Genomic DNA, 18166 nt, shown 5'->3' with positions numbered 1-18166 from the left:
ATGAAGCCATAAATGTCCTCCGGCAGACTCCCCAAAAAGTTCGTCTGACTGTGTACAGAGATGAGGCCCAGTACAAGGAGGAAGACATGTATGATGTGCTCAATATTGAGCTCCAAAAGAAGCCTGGCAAAGGCCTTGGGCTGAGTATTGTTGGGAAAAGGTATGAATGTACCTGGAGAGTTAATGTCTGGGGCTTGCTGGTCATACTTATGTTCTTTTGTGGTCTGTGATCCACAAATTCTGTGGGCTTGAAGGCTGTATATATCATTTTTGTGCCTAAGCTAATTGGTCTTTCCTAGAGGATGTAGCCCAGTGTAGCGCAACAGAAAAACAAGACAATGTTTACTGTGTTCTCAATAGCAAGCTATAAAAATTACCCTCAAAAAATACTGAAATACCAAATCCATGTGTGTATTTTCAGAAATGATACAGGTGTATTTGTGTCAGACATCGTCAAAGGAGGAATAGCAGATACAGATGGGAGATTGATGCAAGGAGACCAGATACTGACCGTGAATGGAGAAGATGTCCGAAATGCTAACCAAGAGGCTGTTGCAGCTTTGCTAAAGGTATTGGAAAAAGAGAAGATGGACGAGAGTGAAGGATTGAGGTCCAGATTTTTCTGAAAGCTTTAGTTTTATTCAGACTGTGTTCAGATCACTACTGAGATGTCATTGAGAATGAGCCATGGGTACAAATTTAAGCTTCCTGAAATCTAGAGCATTCAGATTTCCATGCTTTGCCTGATGAAAATGGGAGTAGTGGTGGTGCAGAATGCATGAGTTTATAGAACGTTTATAGAGCAATAGAAGATCATTACCTCCAACAACCTAAAACTTAACACTGTATTTTCTCCAACAAACTGATAACTGTCTCACATTTTTAGAAATATATGTAGAGCTGACTTTAAATGGTGGAGATTTAATCAGTGTATTTTTTGCCAAAAGTGATGACTTTCATAGTTCATTTACAAGGCCCTGCAGTGATAGGACAATGGGGAATGGTTTTAACCTGGAAGAGAGTAGGTTTAGATTAGATATGAGGAAGACATTATTTGCTGTGAGAGTGGGGAGGCACTGGAACAGGTTGCCCAGAGAAGCTGTGGATGCCTCATCCAAGTTGGATGGGGCTCTGAGCAACCTGGTCTAGTGGAAGATGTCCCTGCCCATTGCAGGAAGATTGGAACTAGATGGTCCATCTGACCCAAACTGTTCTATGATTCTGTGGTTCTATACTTCTGTGATAGTTGATAATGTTAACCTTTTCTTTTTCTATGTCTGTCTAGTGCCACCTTACATCCATTAAATGCTACAATGTATTTTCCAGTGACCAAGACACTTAGTATAAGAAATTGCTTTCTCACAGTTTACTGAAGTAAACTCCTATCTGCAGCTCTTGGAATCAGAATTTCTGTTCTCAATAAGTTTTGTGGGTCTGATGTCCTCCCCTATTTGCAAATCAGAATGAAGTCAGATATACAACATTTCCTGTGGTCTGGCAGGAAGTCCAGCTGGTCAGCCAGCTGTTTGCAGTCCAGAGTTTTGGGACATTCATGCTGCATGGTAAGGATTCCATTGATTCCATTTTCCAGTGGAAGACTTCCACTGGAAAAAATTTAACAGCCACTGCTCATATCTGACTCCTGGATACGTAGGCACATGATCACACTTTTTAGCACTGACATTCAAAGGTATATTTTTCCAGATCTTGATCAGTTCCTAGAGTTTTTGGTTTTATTGTGGAGGAGAGGTCCTGAGGCCAAGCAGTGTTTAGAAAGGGAGAGGTAGGAGCATTTTTTCTGTATTTTTGGCATATTCCCCTAAGTTGGAATGCCAGAACTAGGCCTGTGTTGTGACAGTGAACTCCTTAGTATACTTTCTGCAGTAATAGTGCTTTTCCATTCTTACCTAACATATTTTTAATTCAAGAACAAAGTGCTGCTTCTTCATATGCTGTACCTTTACTTGTCCTCTAAATTAAAATGCCAAGTTTCTTTCATTTTGACCAGCATTTTAGAGTATCTTATTGAAGATGCTTAGTTCCCACTTACCATTCATATATTCGTGTTTTCAATACTTCGTCCTGCTTAGTAGTACTTGTAATTAATTGTCCTGGCCCTGAGAAATTTGATCTTTTAAAATACCTTAAACAGCTAACAATTATTTTGTTCGGACAGTATAAATGGCATAAAGCATGATTGCTCACATGTAGGCGGTCACCATTTTCAGTTCAGGTATCCATTCTGTTTTCACTCATGAGAGTAAGATCCAGGAGCAAATTGTCTTGAATTGCCTAAAATGTATTTTGCTAGAAAATTGTTTGTACTCTTTGGAAAATCCCAGTTTATTTTAGGTAGCATGAGACCACTAGAATGTGTCATCAGTCATAGAATTCTGCCTGCTCTTCCAGTGTGTCTTTTAAGTATCCATAAAACATGTAAAAATACTATCAGTTTTTCCTCTCACTAGGCATACAGATTTATCAAATGGGAGACTTCAGGAATAGAGAGAAAGCTGCAATAAAAGTAGATTGGAATTATTTATTCACAAGTTCAGTTGGAAAGTATTACTTCTCACTTTCACACATTGTTATTTTAAAATCTTATTTGTGGGCTTGCATTTTATGTGGTGATCTGGTAATTTTAGGTACATAGATTACTTCCTCAGTTTTTCTTTTTGAATAAGAGTTGTCCATATAGTTTAATACCAGTCAGTTCATACAAGCAGGAAAGAATGGTTTTGCCTGAGCTTTGATCAAGTTTTTCCAGGACGTAGAGAAGTCAACATTATTTATAAAATAAAAAACAATTTAGTAATAAATCTGTTTTAGTGTCATCCCTAAGAGGGTGGCATCAGGATATGAGGTATGGAAACCCTGTTTGAATAGATGTCCATTTGGTTTTGATCTGTTGGTGTATTACTGTGATTTTTTTCTGACAAATACGTGAACCTCTCTTAGGGTAATAGTGTTAAAACATGATAAATAAAGACAAACTTATGTAATATAAGTTCTCTGAGTACAGAAGTTCACACTAACAGCTTCCCACTGGAAGAAAGAAGGAAAAGCAAAATAGCAGCAGAACTTTGACATTTCTGTATTTGAATATGTTGCAGATAAATGTCTTCTTTTGGCACTACTTGTATTACAGTGGAAGTCCAGTATTCTAAATTTTGTTTGTGATAATAACTTAGCTGTCTCTTTTCAAAATCAACCTGATATCTTGGTTTCTAAACATTTAATTGCAGGGTGAATTTTCTTCTGAGACAGGCATTTTATGCAGACATGTAAATACTTAATAGGACTGTCTAATGTGCAGTCAGTCATATAACCCAGCTTCTTGCTAGAAGTCAGATACAGAAAGTTCACTTAAACTACAGATAGATGTTTAGAAAACTTCCTGCCTGTAACTCTTTAGTTAAGTTGGTGTCCATCCAAAGTAACAGATAATTACAAAAGTATGAGAAAGACAAGTGACTCCTAGTTTCTGCCATGTTCACAGTCATATCAAGAGAAATAATGGTTAAGACTTTGAGGTGTTACTGGTTTAAGTGTTTGTAGTGAGAATAGTCAATTTCACTGTTCCTTGAAAAATGCCATCTTGAAAATATATGCTGACATAGCAATTGAAAAGCCAGAACTGCTCCCTGTTAAGTGCAAGAATGAATCTTACATGATTTTCATGTCTGTGTTGTAATACCAGTTAATCCTCAAAATACCCTGCTCAGGATTGAATAGCATGGGATACTTAGTTTGTGTGTCTCTGGTCCTGCCATGAATTCTGTCTGCAAAGTGCTTATTTTGGGGTTGTTAGCCCATTATTCTCTCCTGTGTCCATACGTTTTCCTTCTTCCACTGTCTAATTAATAAGTTACTTAAATATTGTCATAGGCTTTAATGTTGTAGACAGAAGAGATGTGTTATAAGTGATTGGTTCTTCAGTGTTCATTAGGTACAGTAAGACTGGAGGTTGGAAGAATAAAAGCTGGACCATTCCATTCTGAGAGGAGAACATCCCAGAGCAGCCAGGTAGGTTAAACTGGCTAGTTTAGAAGAAATAATGGTTAAATAATGAAAGCAAATAAAAGAATTGGTTTTATGACAACAACATTTTTCCACATACCTGATCCAAGAGAGAGAAAAATAGTTTTTATCAATTTTGCAGCTTTTTTTGTAGCCATTTTATATGTTCACTTTAGCATATGTGGCTGTTATAAACAGGATCCGGCCAAAAACATAATCCAGAAATGGCTTTAGTCCAAATTCCAGCCTGGAAAGCAGAGAGAACTCAGACTTAAACCAATACCAGAAGTTATGAGTTGATTTTAAACCTCTTTGTTACTTTCAAAGTTCTTCACAAATGGTTTCAGAAACATCAGTTTCTGCATTTGAAAGCATGTTTCATATGGTAGCAGCTCACATCGTGGTCCTGTCCAGCAGAAGCTTAACTTCTGAGAGCTCACTAACTACCCTAGAACTTTCTCTGGTTGTAAACTGGGTATGCAGATCATCAAGGCTCTCTTTAAAATGGCTAATGCCAAACAAGATGAAAACATACAGACTTTGCCTGTTCATGTTCTGAGATAAAGCTCACAGTGTTGAATGTTTTGAAGAGTTTGTAACAGGCAGTGGACTAGTATCACCAGGAATTATGTTGTTCCTTTACTTGCCCTGGGGATATGGTTAAAAGCTTTCTGGAAATTGTGCAGTTGAAGCCTGATCTTTTAGCTGATGCAGTAGGTAAACATTCAAGAATAAGCATGAGGATGCATAAATATCTGTATTCTGTCCCTGCTGTGATAGTCATGGATAACTTGCATTAGAAAATCTCTATGAAGTGATAGAAGGTGCAAATATGAGGGCCTAGTTGGGCCTTCCAAAGCAGCACTTCAGAGTGCTACACGGGGTTATAGACATGCAGTCTCTGTTGGTCTGATGATGGCCAAGAAATACGTGGAGGTTCACTGTGGCAACTTTAGCTTGGCACAGAAAAATAAAATACAGCAAAAAATACAGTGAATACAGTGAGTTACAGTTTTACGTTTATTAATTGTGTGACTGAAGCTGCTCTAATCCCAGTCTAACACTGTGTTTAGGTCAGTGAAGGAAGTGGCAGTCTCTCATCATTCACTTTCCCTGTTTCTGGGTCCAGTGCACATGAGGTCTTTGAAAGTGGTCTAAAGAAGAATACCAGTAAGGCTTCTTTTCTGGTGCTTTTAGTATTTTTATACTGGTAGCTGAGCTGTCTCCTGTTCTCTAAAATGTTGTAATTATGTGATTTAGGCCTTAAAGTAATTCCATAGTCATGAAAACACTGCAGGGGTGGTTGCTGCACAGTACATCCTATGTATCTTGGAATAGCTTTTTATGAAAGAAACTAGCAGCTTTGTTATATCAGCAGTTTAGATGTAGAGAATCTTAATTGATTGAGCCATGATTTTCTGTTTTATCTAAATACATCTTCAGTCAAGCTATCTCATTCATAGAAATCCAAATCCTGTATAGTAAGATGAGAATACATGTGGAATAGCTGTCTAATGCTTAAATTTAGAACTAAGTTGCTTCTGACCAAAGTGTTGTTAGCAAGTAATAGGGTTTTTCCTATTCTATTTGAGCATGCTTAGCAGTCTTATTTCAAAAGATATTTAAATTGAGAAAATTATTGAATCTTTCACCTATTCTAGAAGTATTTCAGTCAAATTAATGTAATGACAGCCACTTTCAAGATCAGCTAAAATGTATATTAATAGCAAACGAGGAGTAAGTTGAAATCATCATAACGGTTTGGATAGCTTTAATGGAAAACTTTCTAGAAATGCTGATTTAACTTATTTTAAATTTATTTTAATTCATTTCACAGCAGCCTCTGAAATACAGGGACTAAGAACAGTTGAAATAAAAAAGGTAAGTTATAGCATGAAGTGGTATATATCAGGAACAGGTTTTGTAGATGCTGTCAATAGGTATCTTTAAAGATAGGAAGAAGTTTAGGCCTGTTCATCACTTTGAGAGAGGAATTGATATGGCAATAGCTAATTAAGTAGTCTGTCTTTTCAGGTCAGGACTGTATGATCTCATTTGCTTGTATTTTTATGTAAGATCAGTGTGACTTGTGCTATCACATTTTGTGAGCTGTGTTGAAAGCAAAAGAGGGAATGATTAGAAAGAGATAATGGGACCTAGTTCTATTGTTACCAGTCTGAGTTAAATCCAGACTCTGTTTTAAAGAAGTCAGGGCAACGGTACCAAAGCTGGAAGACCATTTTTCCATTGTTGATATTTTTCTTCACACATGCTTTTAACGAGTAGGCTGTTACATTACAGCTGCCAGGTTTTCAAATTCAGTTGCCTTCCTCATGCATGAGAGCTGAGTCACAGACTGCTTCTTATTGTCCAGAATATTTATATTTATTTGACATTGCTTGGCACCTAGTTCACTTGATTACATGGATTGTATTTAGCCTTCTCTTTTTACAGTGGAATCTGCAAATACCAGTTTAGAATAGCTGTTTTTGCAGTGAGGTATTCGGGTGTGGCGTGGTAGTGAACAGCTGGTCTTGTCCTTCAACACAAGAGCACTAGGGGGAGCACAGAGATTAAGTGTAGTCTTTGGGAGGTTCAGAATAGGAGATTGATGTAGACAACATTAAGGGCAGCAATCCCATCCCTTCAGTTTTTCTTGCCCAGACTTTCTATGCTGACATTAAGGGTCTGATGCTGAATTCTTTAAGTATCTAGTTTGGTTAAGATAAAACATGCAGCTAAGTCAGCATATTTTCACCTGCCACTGGAGAGAATACATTATGGTCTCTGCTTTCTTGAAATGATGCAAAGTGTATTAGCTTAAAAAATGGCTTGAGACATAGGAATTCTCTTTTTTTATAAAATACAGTGGATTTAGTGATTTTTTGAGGTAATACTACAGTTCTCTGTATGTGTTTTTCTTTCCAGAAAATTCTAATCTTTTTTCATTACTCTAACAGAGCCCTGCAGATTCCCTCGGAGTGAGCATTGCTGGAGGTGTAGGAAGCCCTCTTGGAGATGTTCCTATATTTATTGCAATGATGCACCCGAATGGAGTTGCAGCTCAAACTCAGAAACTAAGAGTAAGTTAATTGTTAAGAAGGTTGTAAAGAATGCATGGGTAATGCACAGTAATTACTCTGGGCAGGCAATAAATTAGCAGTTCATTGATACAGTCATAAGTGCTTCTGGTTCTGTCAAGAATTCTTGCTGTTTGGATTGATGAAACAGTAACTCAGATTGGTATCATGGTGAAATGTAATTGCTGAAATGTACTAATTTAGGAAAGCAAGTGCTAAAGTAATCTTGGACCATAGAGGTAGTCAGCTTGTGAATTAATTAAAGGCAGAGAGAGTGATTCAGAAAGCTGAATTCTATAAGTGAATGCCACTGCTGAGTGTGGTGGTTGTTCCTGTATGCAGTGTGTTTCCCCTCTCATGTTTCCTATGCATATCTGTCTTAGGATAGAGATGGTACTTTTTAGGTTCTGAGTTAAAGTAGAAGGTCTAAATGGACAGTGTTATTCCAAGATTAATTCAGACATAGAATTTCTGATGATCATTTGCTACTTCAGTCTGTCTTCAGCTGACATGCAAAATGCATCTCTGTCTTTTGCATATTGGATATTTCTAGAGTATTAGGATCAATTCTGAAAGTTTTTACAGTGAATACACCAAACTGGTGTAATCTGCTAATTCTGATGTTGAATTACCTACCCTTGTACTGGGTGATTATGTAGTTAAAATATTCTTTGCCTTCAAGAGGAAATGTACTGTGAATTTACAGTTGCTGATTTCTTTCTTTCTGCCCTCTATCACTGGAAAAATCTGGCTAAATGCAAATACACAGTTCTGCTATTGTTGAAAGAAAGAGACAAATAATTCTATGTAACTAAACTTATTTAGATTTTCTACATTTTCTTCTGCAGGTTGGGGACAGGATTGTTAGCATCTGTGGAACATCTACTGAGGGCATGACTCATTCCCAAGCTGTTAATATCTTAAGAAGTGCTTCAGGCACTATTGAGTTGCAGGTAAAAAATCTTCAGTGACATTTTGACTATTTTCTGAATGCTGTTTTGCCAGCTGCTACAATGAATTATATTTGTGTCAGCATACTTATTTTACTGGTTATGAACTCTGTTCCTAGGTTGTAGCTGGAGGAGAAGTGAGTGTCATAACTGGTCAGCATCAGGATCCATCTACATCCAGTCTTTCATTTGCAGGACTAACTTCAACCAACATTTTTCAGGATGATTTAGGGTCAGTAACTATAGAATATATAACCTCTGTAGCTTGTTATTTTAAATGGAACTCGACCTAGAAAACATACAAATGCTAGTAAATAATGGATGAATTGTTTGGCAAAATCATGATTTACACATTTAGCATGCATGGGACCTATAGGCCATAGGTCCTCTTCTGCATTTTTCATGATATGATTTGCTGTGGATTTGCAAGGAGTTTTTGATCCTGTGTAGAGTTCTGAAGTGATTCGATTTCTTCTACAGCCTCCATTGTTTCACTGATATTTGGTAGCTGGGATTAATTGATAATACCCAAAATGTTTTTTTCCAGACTTAGATAGGTAGACCCTTTCCACACTGGTACCAATGTTTCCATAATGTGCTTTCTAGCACTGGGCTATCAGGAGTATCAGAATTTTCCAGTATACAAGGTATGCTGCTTCTGGTAACTGGTACCTTCTGCAAGGTACACTATGTAACCAAGTTTTGCCTCGAACTCATAAATCTGAGGCATTTTTCTTTTAGCAACAGGGGAAGAGAGAATGGCATTCTTCAGCCTCGCATTATCTACTTTGAAAGATTGAATACCAGGATTTCTTAACAGTCAGAAGTATATGTGGGGAAATATACCCATCTGTACAAACAGACACATAGAAATACACATTCATCTATTAGAGGAGGGGACAAGCAATTAAACCTTGTAGCATAAACTAGTGGGGCTAATTTTAGATGGTTTTTTAGGAGGTGTAATAGGATTTTTCAAGCGCATGTTATGGAAATAGGAGGTATTGCATCTCTACTTCACTAGTAAGCACTGTTGGTGGCACATAGCAGCCATAACTATGTTCTGAGCTGTGTAGAAGAGCTGTTTGAAATAGCTAGTTTTGTGTAATAAGATGGGCATTAGCCAGTGACAGTGTTTTACACAAACTAAAATAGCCAGTTCATTATAACAAAGGTATTTGTAGTTATAGTGCAAAGGGAAATTTACTGCTTAGCTTAAAAGGAAAAATGGTTTTTTTTTAATATTGCTGATGTTAAACCCGAAGTTCAGACAAGTTCAGACTCTTTTCCCTATTCTTAGACCTCCTCAGTACAAGACCATTACTCTGGATAGAGGACCAGATGGCCTTGGCTTTAGTATCGTGGGCGGCTATGGCAGTCCCCATGGGGATTTGCCCATTTATGTGAAGACGGTGTTTGCAAAGGTAAGTGTAGATTGGTTCGGTTAATCCATTTATTAGTTAGGTCACAGCAGTTACCCTGCTAAATCCTTGTCTGAGTTTGAAGCCAAAATTTTGTTAGTTTCTCACAGCTTTTCTTCCTTAGTGCAGGTACTGATCAAAATGTGTTTGCAGCATTTAAAGGCTGTAGTTTTCGAAAGACTGAGAATTTCAAAATGCATGTGGTGCTACATATGGCAGAGTCTCCTCCAACTCTCAAAAATGGAATTGTGCACATACATAGAAAACCAGCTCCTTTGCCTCATGTTTAGTGTGTTTTCCTGAGGTAGTAGAGGGAACTGTCTGAAAAATAGAACCAAGATAAAGTCATTGAACTCAGACTGGACTTTTGGAGAAGTTCAGGTACTGACCTGGATTTGATAGTTTGGACTGGCCTAGGAAACAGCCCTGAGTTAGAGGAAACTGGAATTTAAAAAAAAAAATTCTTATCGTAAATCAAAGTATAGAGCTTGGTTTTAGTGACTGAATTTCTTACACAGGTTGCTGAAAACTTCAGGGCTTGAAAATTATACTTCTATGGTAGTAGGGTTTAAATATTATAGTACCTGGACAAACAGGGTTAAGGGAATGTAACAGTCCTGAAGAATCAATTTCTAGATGTTGTGATACTCAGGGCAGGGCATACTGCAGCCTTAGCAGTCTGTACTACAGCTGACTATATTTGAATCATTGAAAATCAAAAATGTTATAAGGAGTTTGGTACACTGTACCAATCTTGTTCAGACCATGAGGACTGTGTGTCGGGAAGAAACAAATGCATGAGTCTGCAGTTACATTTTGTATCATTTCAGGGTGCAGCAGCAGAAGATGGACGCCTGAAGAGAGGAGATCAAATCATTGCTGTAAATGGGCAGAGTTTAGAAGGGGTGACACATGAGGAAGCAGTTACTATTCTGAAAAGGACAAAAGGAACAGTCACTTTGACTGTATTGTCATGAACTGGTTGTCAAAAGGGTTAGGCTCAATATGGCTAGATTATTTACATTCCACATAGTAAAGAGAGTGGAAATGTTTGTTTAGTCTTCTTGCTCTTCCAGCTTCACAGGACTTCATTACAACACTGAAGAAAAATAACATTTAACCATATTTTTGTATATGATAGAAGTACTTCTCTTACTGTCAAACCACTGAGATGGTGTTATGCCAGCTCTGGAAAGGCATGGATATTTTTCCTATTAGTAACTCACCAGAAGGGAAAAAAGAATATTTGGATTGATAACCACATAACAAAAATGAAATGTTTTGCTAGGAGACTTTGGATATCTGAATAATGTTGGAAAAATGACAAATTCACCAAGTCAGGAAGGGGGTTGCATGGGCAGCAGTAGGTAGAAAACAGGAATAAGGTTATTGAAGAAAGAAAGTATTAATAAAGTAGGGATATAAGGGGATAGAGATTTGGGAATAGACGTATAGTCTGGTTGGTTGGTTTGGTTGCTTTGTTTTTGTTTTGATTGGTTGATTTTGGGGTTGTTGGTTGGTTGGTTGATTTTTGGGGTTTTGTTTGGTTTTGGTTTTGGTTGGTTTTTGTTTGGGTTTATTTTGTGTCAGGGGTATGTGTTTGTTTTGCAAGGAGAGGACTTGTGCTCAGGGCTGAAAAATATATTGCTAGTGGAAACAAATCCTGGTGAATGAGAGTGCCCAGCAACTGCAGTATTAGAAGAACTAGATTTTTATAATATTAGTATTTCCTAGTCTATATATATAAAGTGTGAAAACAACCTTCCCTGTGTGACAAGTCTATAAGTGAAGGTTGTCCTCTTCCAACATGAAAGACTTAACTGCAGGCTCAGTGCAGACATGTCTGCAAGCTGCTTGAATCAGAGCCATGAACAAACCACTCAGAGCAGGTTTACTTAGCTGCTAACGGGTGTCTGGATATTGGTTAGGCCAGTGTAGAAGAACTTGATGTTACAGTGTTGCTGCCATTGTCAGGAGCAGCAAGGGCAGAGTCCTCTTTGAACTGAGGAGGCATAAAACCATGAGTTATGGGTTGAGGATGGGTAATGGCCTGAAAATTCCTCCCAGTGGAGATGAATAATAAGACAGCAGTGAAGGCCTTTCTGCATCAGTAATAAGCAGAAGACCAGATTTGAGGCCTCAACTTTTTTTTGGGGGATATTAATTTTATAGGCACAAATACAAGACATTGTCTAGTAAATACAATGCAACTATGGAGCTGTTATTTGTTCAGCAGTGTGGTCAGTAGATGTATCACTTCCTCCTCTAACTAAAGCTTTATCTAAAAACCATACTCACTGAAACTCTTAGCTGATTGTAGCCTGCCTGCCTTTGCCTGCCTGGCGGTTAGGAATCTGGCAGACAAAGCACACTTTGCCCATGATTTGTTTTTCTGCAGAAAAATTTTGCCGAGTCTTTTGTGGGTTAAACATACCTAGCTATCTACTATGCCACTAAACATATGCTGGTGTGCTAATTAGAAGCAAGATCCTTTGTGTTAATTAGCAAAAAAAAATTGTAGTAAGAAGGCCACCATGTCAGTTGTCATTGAAGAGAAATCTGAACTGAAAATGCAGGCAATCAGCCATTATTAGGGGAGGGTACAAAAGTCTAGCATTTGTTTTAGTGGGTCACAAAAGCAGTATTAGGAGTGTCTGTCAAATAGTATTAACAAATTGATAGCTATGTGCAAGTGAATTAACAAAAACCCCACCATCTTTGTCTTTTTGACTATTCTGAAAGTTACACTGTGGTAGGCTAAGATGGAAGAAACCAGATCGTTACTGGATGCTGCTGTTATAGAATTGCTCTTTTATACTTATTCCTTGGCATAGTGTGAGAAATGCCTACATTAGAGTATTGTAAAGTCACTTTAAATAGTATCTATATTTGTAACAGAAGTAGTGTACAGCTATTTTGTTACTGTTGTTGTGTCGAAATGGAGGTTTCAAATGAATCAATTCCAAACTGTCATGATGAAGAAATAAAGTTGCAGGTGTGTTCCTGGTTGCTTTACAATGGCATGCTTGCATTGTTCTTTCTGTTGCAAAAGATAATTCAAAACAATAATTTTAAAAAAAAGGCATTACTCTTTATGTGAACCTTAAAGCATCTGCTATAAATTGATTTTTCAAATTCTTTTTTTTTTAAGATTTTGTCTGAGTCAGCTTTATGGAAGCAGTGGTATTGGTAATTAGCAGCTTGTAGAGAGAATTTAGTAGCCATTGATGATCCACTTCCCTTCACTCTGTCCCATCTCTTTTTAAAATAAAAATAAAGAAGCTGTATATTCTGTAGACCTAGACAGAGAAAAAAATTATCTTTGTTGTTAAGTATCTAAAAAGTGTTTTGTTTTACTGACAGACTGGAATAATCTGGAATAATTTAGTACTTTCAGTAGTGTTTTGCAAAGAAAGCCTTATGTCAAAATTGGAGTGATACTGGAAGGAAGCTGGTGAAAAATTCACACACACACACATTTTTTTGCTTTTTAAAAACAAACTCTTTTAAACATCTGAAATATTCATGTGTAGGGAGCACTTCTGTCTTAGGCACTGCTTGAAACTGCTAAGAATAGATTTAAATTTTCACTTTCTTTACAAATGGTTATTAAAACTGTGAACAGTGTTGTCCTTAGCATATTCAACACCTGCAGTGTGAATTTTTTTTTCTGAATTGGAGATAATGCATCTTCCTCAACAGATGTCTAGATCTTGATTATAGCGCATTTTAGTTCATAGCCACTGTTGCAGGGTAATGCATTAGCTTGTGCCACCAATATTCATGAAAATGATAACACTGACAGGTTAGACAGCTCCATTTGCAACACTTGAGAAGATTATACTTGGTAATGGAAGATGGTGTCTAAGTAGATTGAGGTTCCTAACTTTTTGCTATGTAGTATGTACATTTTCCTGTAGTAAAGTCTTCCGATATATTACTGAACTTTCTATTCCCAGTGAAAATGATTGTTTGAAATAGGTAGGAAAAACATAGCTGTTGCTTCTCTTATTTCAGCAGAAAGGAGAGTCATTTCTGATAAGCTACTAATCGTGAAAGTGGTTTATATCTGAGTTGAAGATAACAGAATTGTCCAAACTGAAATCTTAATTTCTAACTCAAGGTTGTTTGTTAAGTTGCAGCAGCAAGTTGTTTTTAGAAAGTGGTCTAAAGAGGTTTTCACTTAATCTTTCTTATCAAAGTATTTTCTGGTCAGTCCATTGCTTTTGATCTTCAGATAGATAGTTTAAATACATAACTTTTTTTTATTACATCAGGAAGTGTTTGAATCACATAGAAAAAGACACACTTATTTTTAAGTTCTTGTAGTTAGATGTCCAGTATATCCATAGACAGACAAGTGAAAGGTTTTTGTCTTAAGATGTGAGGTTTTGACTTTGTTAGTACTTTTTAATGTTTTCTGATATTTCAGTCGTTGGCAGTTTATTAGTTAAGATTATACCTTTTAAAGTGAATTTAATTAAGAGTACACTTTGACTGACCAAGGTGAAGATCATAGAAGAACTGGCATGAATGTTCTTGAGTATTTCGGTGGGATGTGGGTTACATTTTTGAGACTCTCAGCCCTGGTCAACAAGAGAGTGTCAGTTTGGTGTGTTTTCATAGTGTTTTGTTTATGCTTCTCACTGTCCATAGCCACAGAAAGGTGCATGATACCAGGACTCAGAGGACTGAGAACAGAGGATATATTTTCAGGATGCATTATCGGCTTTCCACTACTGCTCACCAGTTAGAGGTAAAGGAATATCTTGTTGAGCACACCACACAAGCACTTAAGCTGAGGCATATTAAAGGTTCTTGCAGGCAATAACTTCCAAGTGGCTTCTCGTCACGGGGCTGCGAAAGCCACCATGTCCAACACTTCAGGGTTTCACATTATTAGGGATTTTACAGAAAGCAATGGGAGTAGCATCTTGGGTTGTTAGTAGGAGAAGAGTTGTCTTCTGTTGTGGGAGAATATTTGTCAGAAACTGTCAAAAACATAATTTGTTTTGGCTTCAAAAAATTTATTCATTACTTGGTGTTAAATATGAATATGTCTGTTGGGAGTAGAAAGTCAAGTATTGCAGACAAGTTTATATATAGACACATAGATACAATCTGGAATTCCTGTTTGTGACAGAAACCACTGAGGACAGGTGATAATCAAATTGTCATATGGGAAAAGCATTAACCTTTGCTACTGTCACCAAGACCAGAAGAAGGTTAAAAGTGATGGTGTTCATATTTTTGTCATAGTTTTTTTAGTAAGCCCACACTGACTCTTTTTCCCAGATTTTATATTTTTTCCCAAGTGTAAAGTGCCTGAGAGGGCTAGTAAGATATTATTATTATTGTTATTCTTGGGATGAAAAAAACCCCAGTCATTGTTTCTGATACGTATTTTTTTCTTGGTTTTGTTGAATATACACAAATACAGGTAGTGAAGGAAAACATCATTCTTACTGTTAGAAATCTCTTGGGGAATCTGAGCAACTCCTAACCTAATGTCTGAGCTGCAGACTTCATGTTTGGTAGCAGGGGATTTAAGTAGGACAAGTGACACATTTAGTGCAGTAAATCAGTGTTATTTAATGGTGATCTTAAACACTAGACAATACCAGCTGCATGTGCAGCTTCTTTTTGCATGCATCTAGATGGTTCACTGCTTGAATTACCATGTACTAGAAAAGTTAGTGTAAAGAGAAGGCCTAGGCCTCTCTATTTCTCTTGCAAGTCATGCTTTAATGGAAAATAAGGTCCAGCAGCGTTTTGAAAGAGTCACTGTAGGTTTCTGTCGTTATGAGTAAATCTGGGGTTGAGGTCCCAGACAGACAAAAGCTCAGATGCTGTTCCTGATAGACTTTCTCTCTGATAGGTGTGGTGGTTAGGAACCCACCTCTGGTTGTAGTGGGCTCGAAAATCACTTCTTGAGGGGACTGATGCATAAACAGAACTTGGGTGGTTGGTTGATTGTGGAGTTTTTTTAAAGATTGAACATATACGTAAGGAGAAGTAATCCACTCACATTTATTGTTTATATAGTCTCAGAGATTGTTCTATCCAGGTATGTTTGTTCATTACATCACAAAAATATTTCTGGACAGTCTCTTGAAGCTTTTACAGCCTCTTTCACAACACTGAATGACAGCAGTGATTGCCTTTGTGTTAAATTGTGTGTCTAACAAAGCCTTTTCAATAAGGATGAACCTGACTAGGAAAGTAAATTGCTCGAGACAAGGTGGGAACCTTCCAGTCTATGCTGAATTTCCTATTATGACTAAGTACACTTTCTTTTTGATCTATGCCTTATCTCTCTAGGAAGGTAGCTTTTGTTTGTTTCAAATTGCAGCTGACCATGAGAATTCTGCGTATATAGTCTCTTTAGCACTGGAAAAAGTCCTTTTTTCTATTGCAGTTGCTAGAGCTGGAAGAAAAAGGTCTAACTGGACTTTCATCTTTGAGTGCAGATTTATGGAATATTAACATTTATTTAGTATAAATAATTCTTAACAGTTTGCTGTTTGCTGTCATATAGTGTCCTTTCCACGCTAAGAAGTCAGAGTCTCATCAAAGCTATTTAATTTGCCAGCAGCCAAACTATTCTTGTGTGCATTTCTCCTGCTCCCATCTCTTTTGATTGGTGTGTGTGCATTGGGCATGGAACAAGGGTTATTATGTGTGAGGAGAGGGTGTCAAAGGCTGTGTATGTCTGTGCATATGTGTAGATTTGGGAATAGTACTGGGTAAGGCTGCAGATATTTCCTTCCAGGTATTTTCTTTTAATGGAAGAAATTTTAATGGAAGAAATTAAAATAGGCATTCTAATCCTCTTTTTTTATCCATAGGTCTCAAAGGAATTTTAAATAGAGAGTAAATATTTGATCTATTTTAATGTCAGGAAAAACTGCAGCCAGAGGCATTATCTGTTTCTTCTCCATTAGCCTGTGATTATTGTGATTCCCAATGAACATTCTTATAATGTGAACGCTAGTCTTTTCTATTAGCCTGGTATGTTTAAGAATGGAGCACATTCCCATTTGTGCTTTGAAGACAATGAAGTCCTTTTCAAAGTTGTTTGAGTCTGGGATACTGATGCCGTGTTTGTGGGGTTAAGAGTACCTCATGTAGTATGAACACCAGACTTCCTCACTGCTGGAAGCTCTTTGTTTAGGCCTGTGTGAAAGATCTCACATTCATAGGATTGTTCCTTTCATATGTAGGAACCATACTGAATTTTACTTAGTTTATAGTTCAGACTCATCTAGGTGTATGTATTATTAACACATGCTTGAGCTTAAACCTTGAATCTGTTGGGCGAGCTAGTAAATTTCCTTGATCAAGCCCAAAAGTGGCAACATTGAATTGGACTGGTTTCCTCCTCAATGTTAAGGAGATGAACCAAGCAAAAGTCTTGGGCAGCCAGCAGCAAGGAAACAAAGGTATTTACTAACACCTGGCTGCATCTGTGCTTTTCTCTGTATTGAAATGTGGCTGGAACTGCCCTAGTATGAACTTCCAACTCAAAAGTGAATTGAATTAACAAGAGAGGGATAAATTAAAATAACAGGTAACAGAAGAGGGGAAGTGCTCACCCATTGACAGAATCACAGAATATTCAGAGTTGGAAGGCACCCACAAAGATCACCAAAGTTCAACTCCTGGCCCTACACGGGACATCCCCAAGAATCACACGATGTGCCTGAGAGCATTATCGAAATGCCTCTGGAACTCTGTCACACTTGGTGCTGTGACAGCTTCCCTGGGGAGCCTGTTCCAGTGCCCAGTCATCCTCTGGGTGAAGAACCTGTTTTGAATATCTAACCTAAACCTCCCTTGACAACCCAAGGCTATCCCCTTGTGTCCTGTTCCTGGTTGCCAGAGAGATCAGTGCCTGCCCCTCCGCTTCCTTCTGTGAGGGAGTTGTATATAGAAATGAGGTCTCCTCTTACTCTCCTCCAGGCTAAAGTGACCTCAGCTGCTGCTCCTTTGCTTCCCCTCAAGGCCCTTCAACATCTTTGTTGCCCTTCTTTGAATGTTGTCTAATAGCTTAATATCTTTTTTATATTGTGTTGCCCAAAACTGCACACAGTATTTGAGGTGAGACAACACCAGTGCAGAGTAGAATGGGACAGTTACCTCCCTCGACTGGCTGGCAGCAGTTTGCCTGATGCACCCCATACAGGCACAAATAGGCCTCTGTGTGAGTGTTACAAAAAAGCCAACACCAAACAACAAAGCAAAACAATAAAGTTTCATGCAGTCATCTGCTGCTTTCAGCTTGGGCACTTAGCCTGGGAGGTTCATGCGCTGAAGCTTTGTGGAGGAAGATATTTGTCTCTAGTACCCAGCACACCTTGAAATCAGACTACTTATGGAAGAAAGACCTAGATTGGTCCACAGAAAGTGATTTCTGTGCAGCTGCATTTCTACACATTAGTCATTTTCAGTAATAGCCACTAGATAGCACTAGAGAATCAAGGTAAATCTCAAACAGCATGGGTTGCAGAGATTTAAACGTAGCCATGCTGTCCAAAACTAACAACCACTGGAGCCTGTCATTGCTGTTCAGCTCTGATCAGCACTCTAATGGAAATTATTCAATCAGGAGAAAGTTATTTTAACTTCTGGTGTATTTAAAATGTCTACACTGATGTATTTCCAAGAAGAAAAAACAAAAAACCAAAAAAAGAGA

At 37.7% G+C, this 18166-nt stretch overlaps 1 protein-coding gene across 1 annotated transcript in view; it reads left to right on the top strand.

The window, feature by feature from the left end:
- MPDZ (multiple PDZ domain protein) overlaps positions 1-10596 on the top strand; it is an 84311-nt gene extending 73715 nt beyond the window's left edge. The window contains exons 36-45 of the mRNA XM_009073821.1: positions 1-160; positions 422-569; positions 3940-4026; positions 5094-5190; positions 5858-5901; positions 6981-7103; positions 7949-8053; positions 8170-8282; positions 9351-9474; positions 10302-10596. The exon at positions 1-160 is cut by the window's left edge and continues 32 nt beyond it. Coding sequence (XP_009072069.1) covers positions 1-160; positions 422-569; positions 3940-4026; positions 5094-5190; positions 5858-5901; positions 6981-7103; positions 7949-8053; positions 8170-8282; positions 9351-9474; positions 10302-10448 — 1148 coding nt within the window. The 3' untranslated portion in view covers positions 10449-10596. The remainder of the gene's footprint in view (positions 161-421; positions 570-3939; positions 4027-5093; positions 5191-5857; positions 5902-6980; positions 7104-7948; positions 8054-8169; positions 8283-9350; positions 9475-10301) is intronic.
- Positions 10597-18166: the final 7570 nt, after the last annotated feature.

Source organism: Acanthisitta chloris, unplaced genomic scaffold, assembly GCF_000695815.1.
Source record: "Acanthisitta chloris isolate BGI_N310 unplaced genomic scaffold, ASM69581v1 scaffold4334, whole genome shotgun sequence".
In the NCBI taxonomy this organism is placed as follows: Eukaryota; Metazoa; Chordata; class Aves; order Passeriformes; family Acanthisittidae; genus Acanthisitta; species Acanthisitta chloris.
This window is presented reverse-complemented; position numbering and strand designations above follow the sequence as displayed.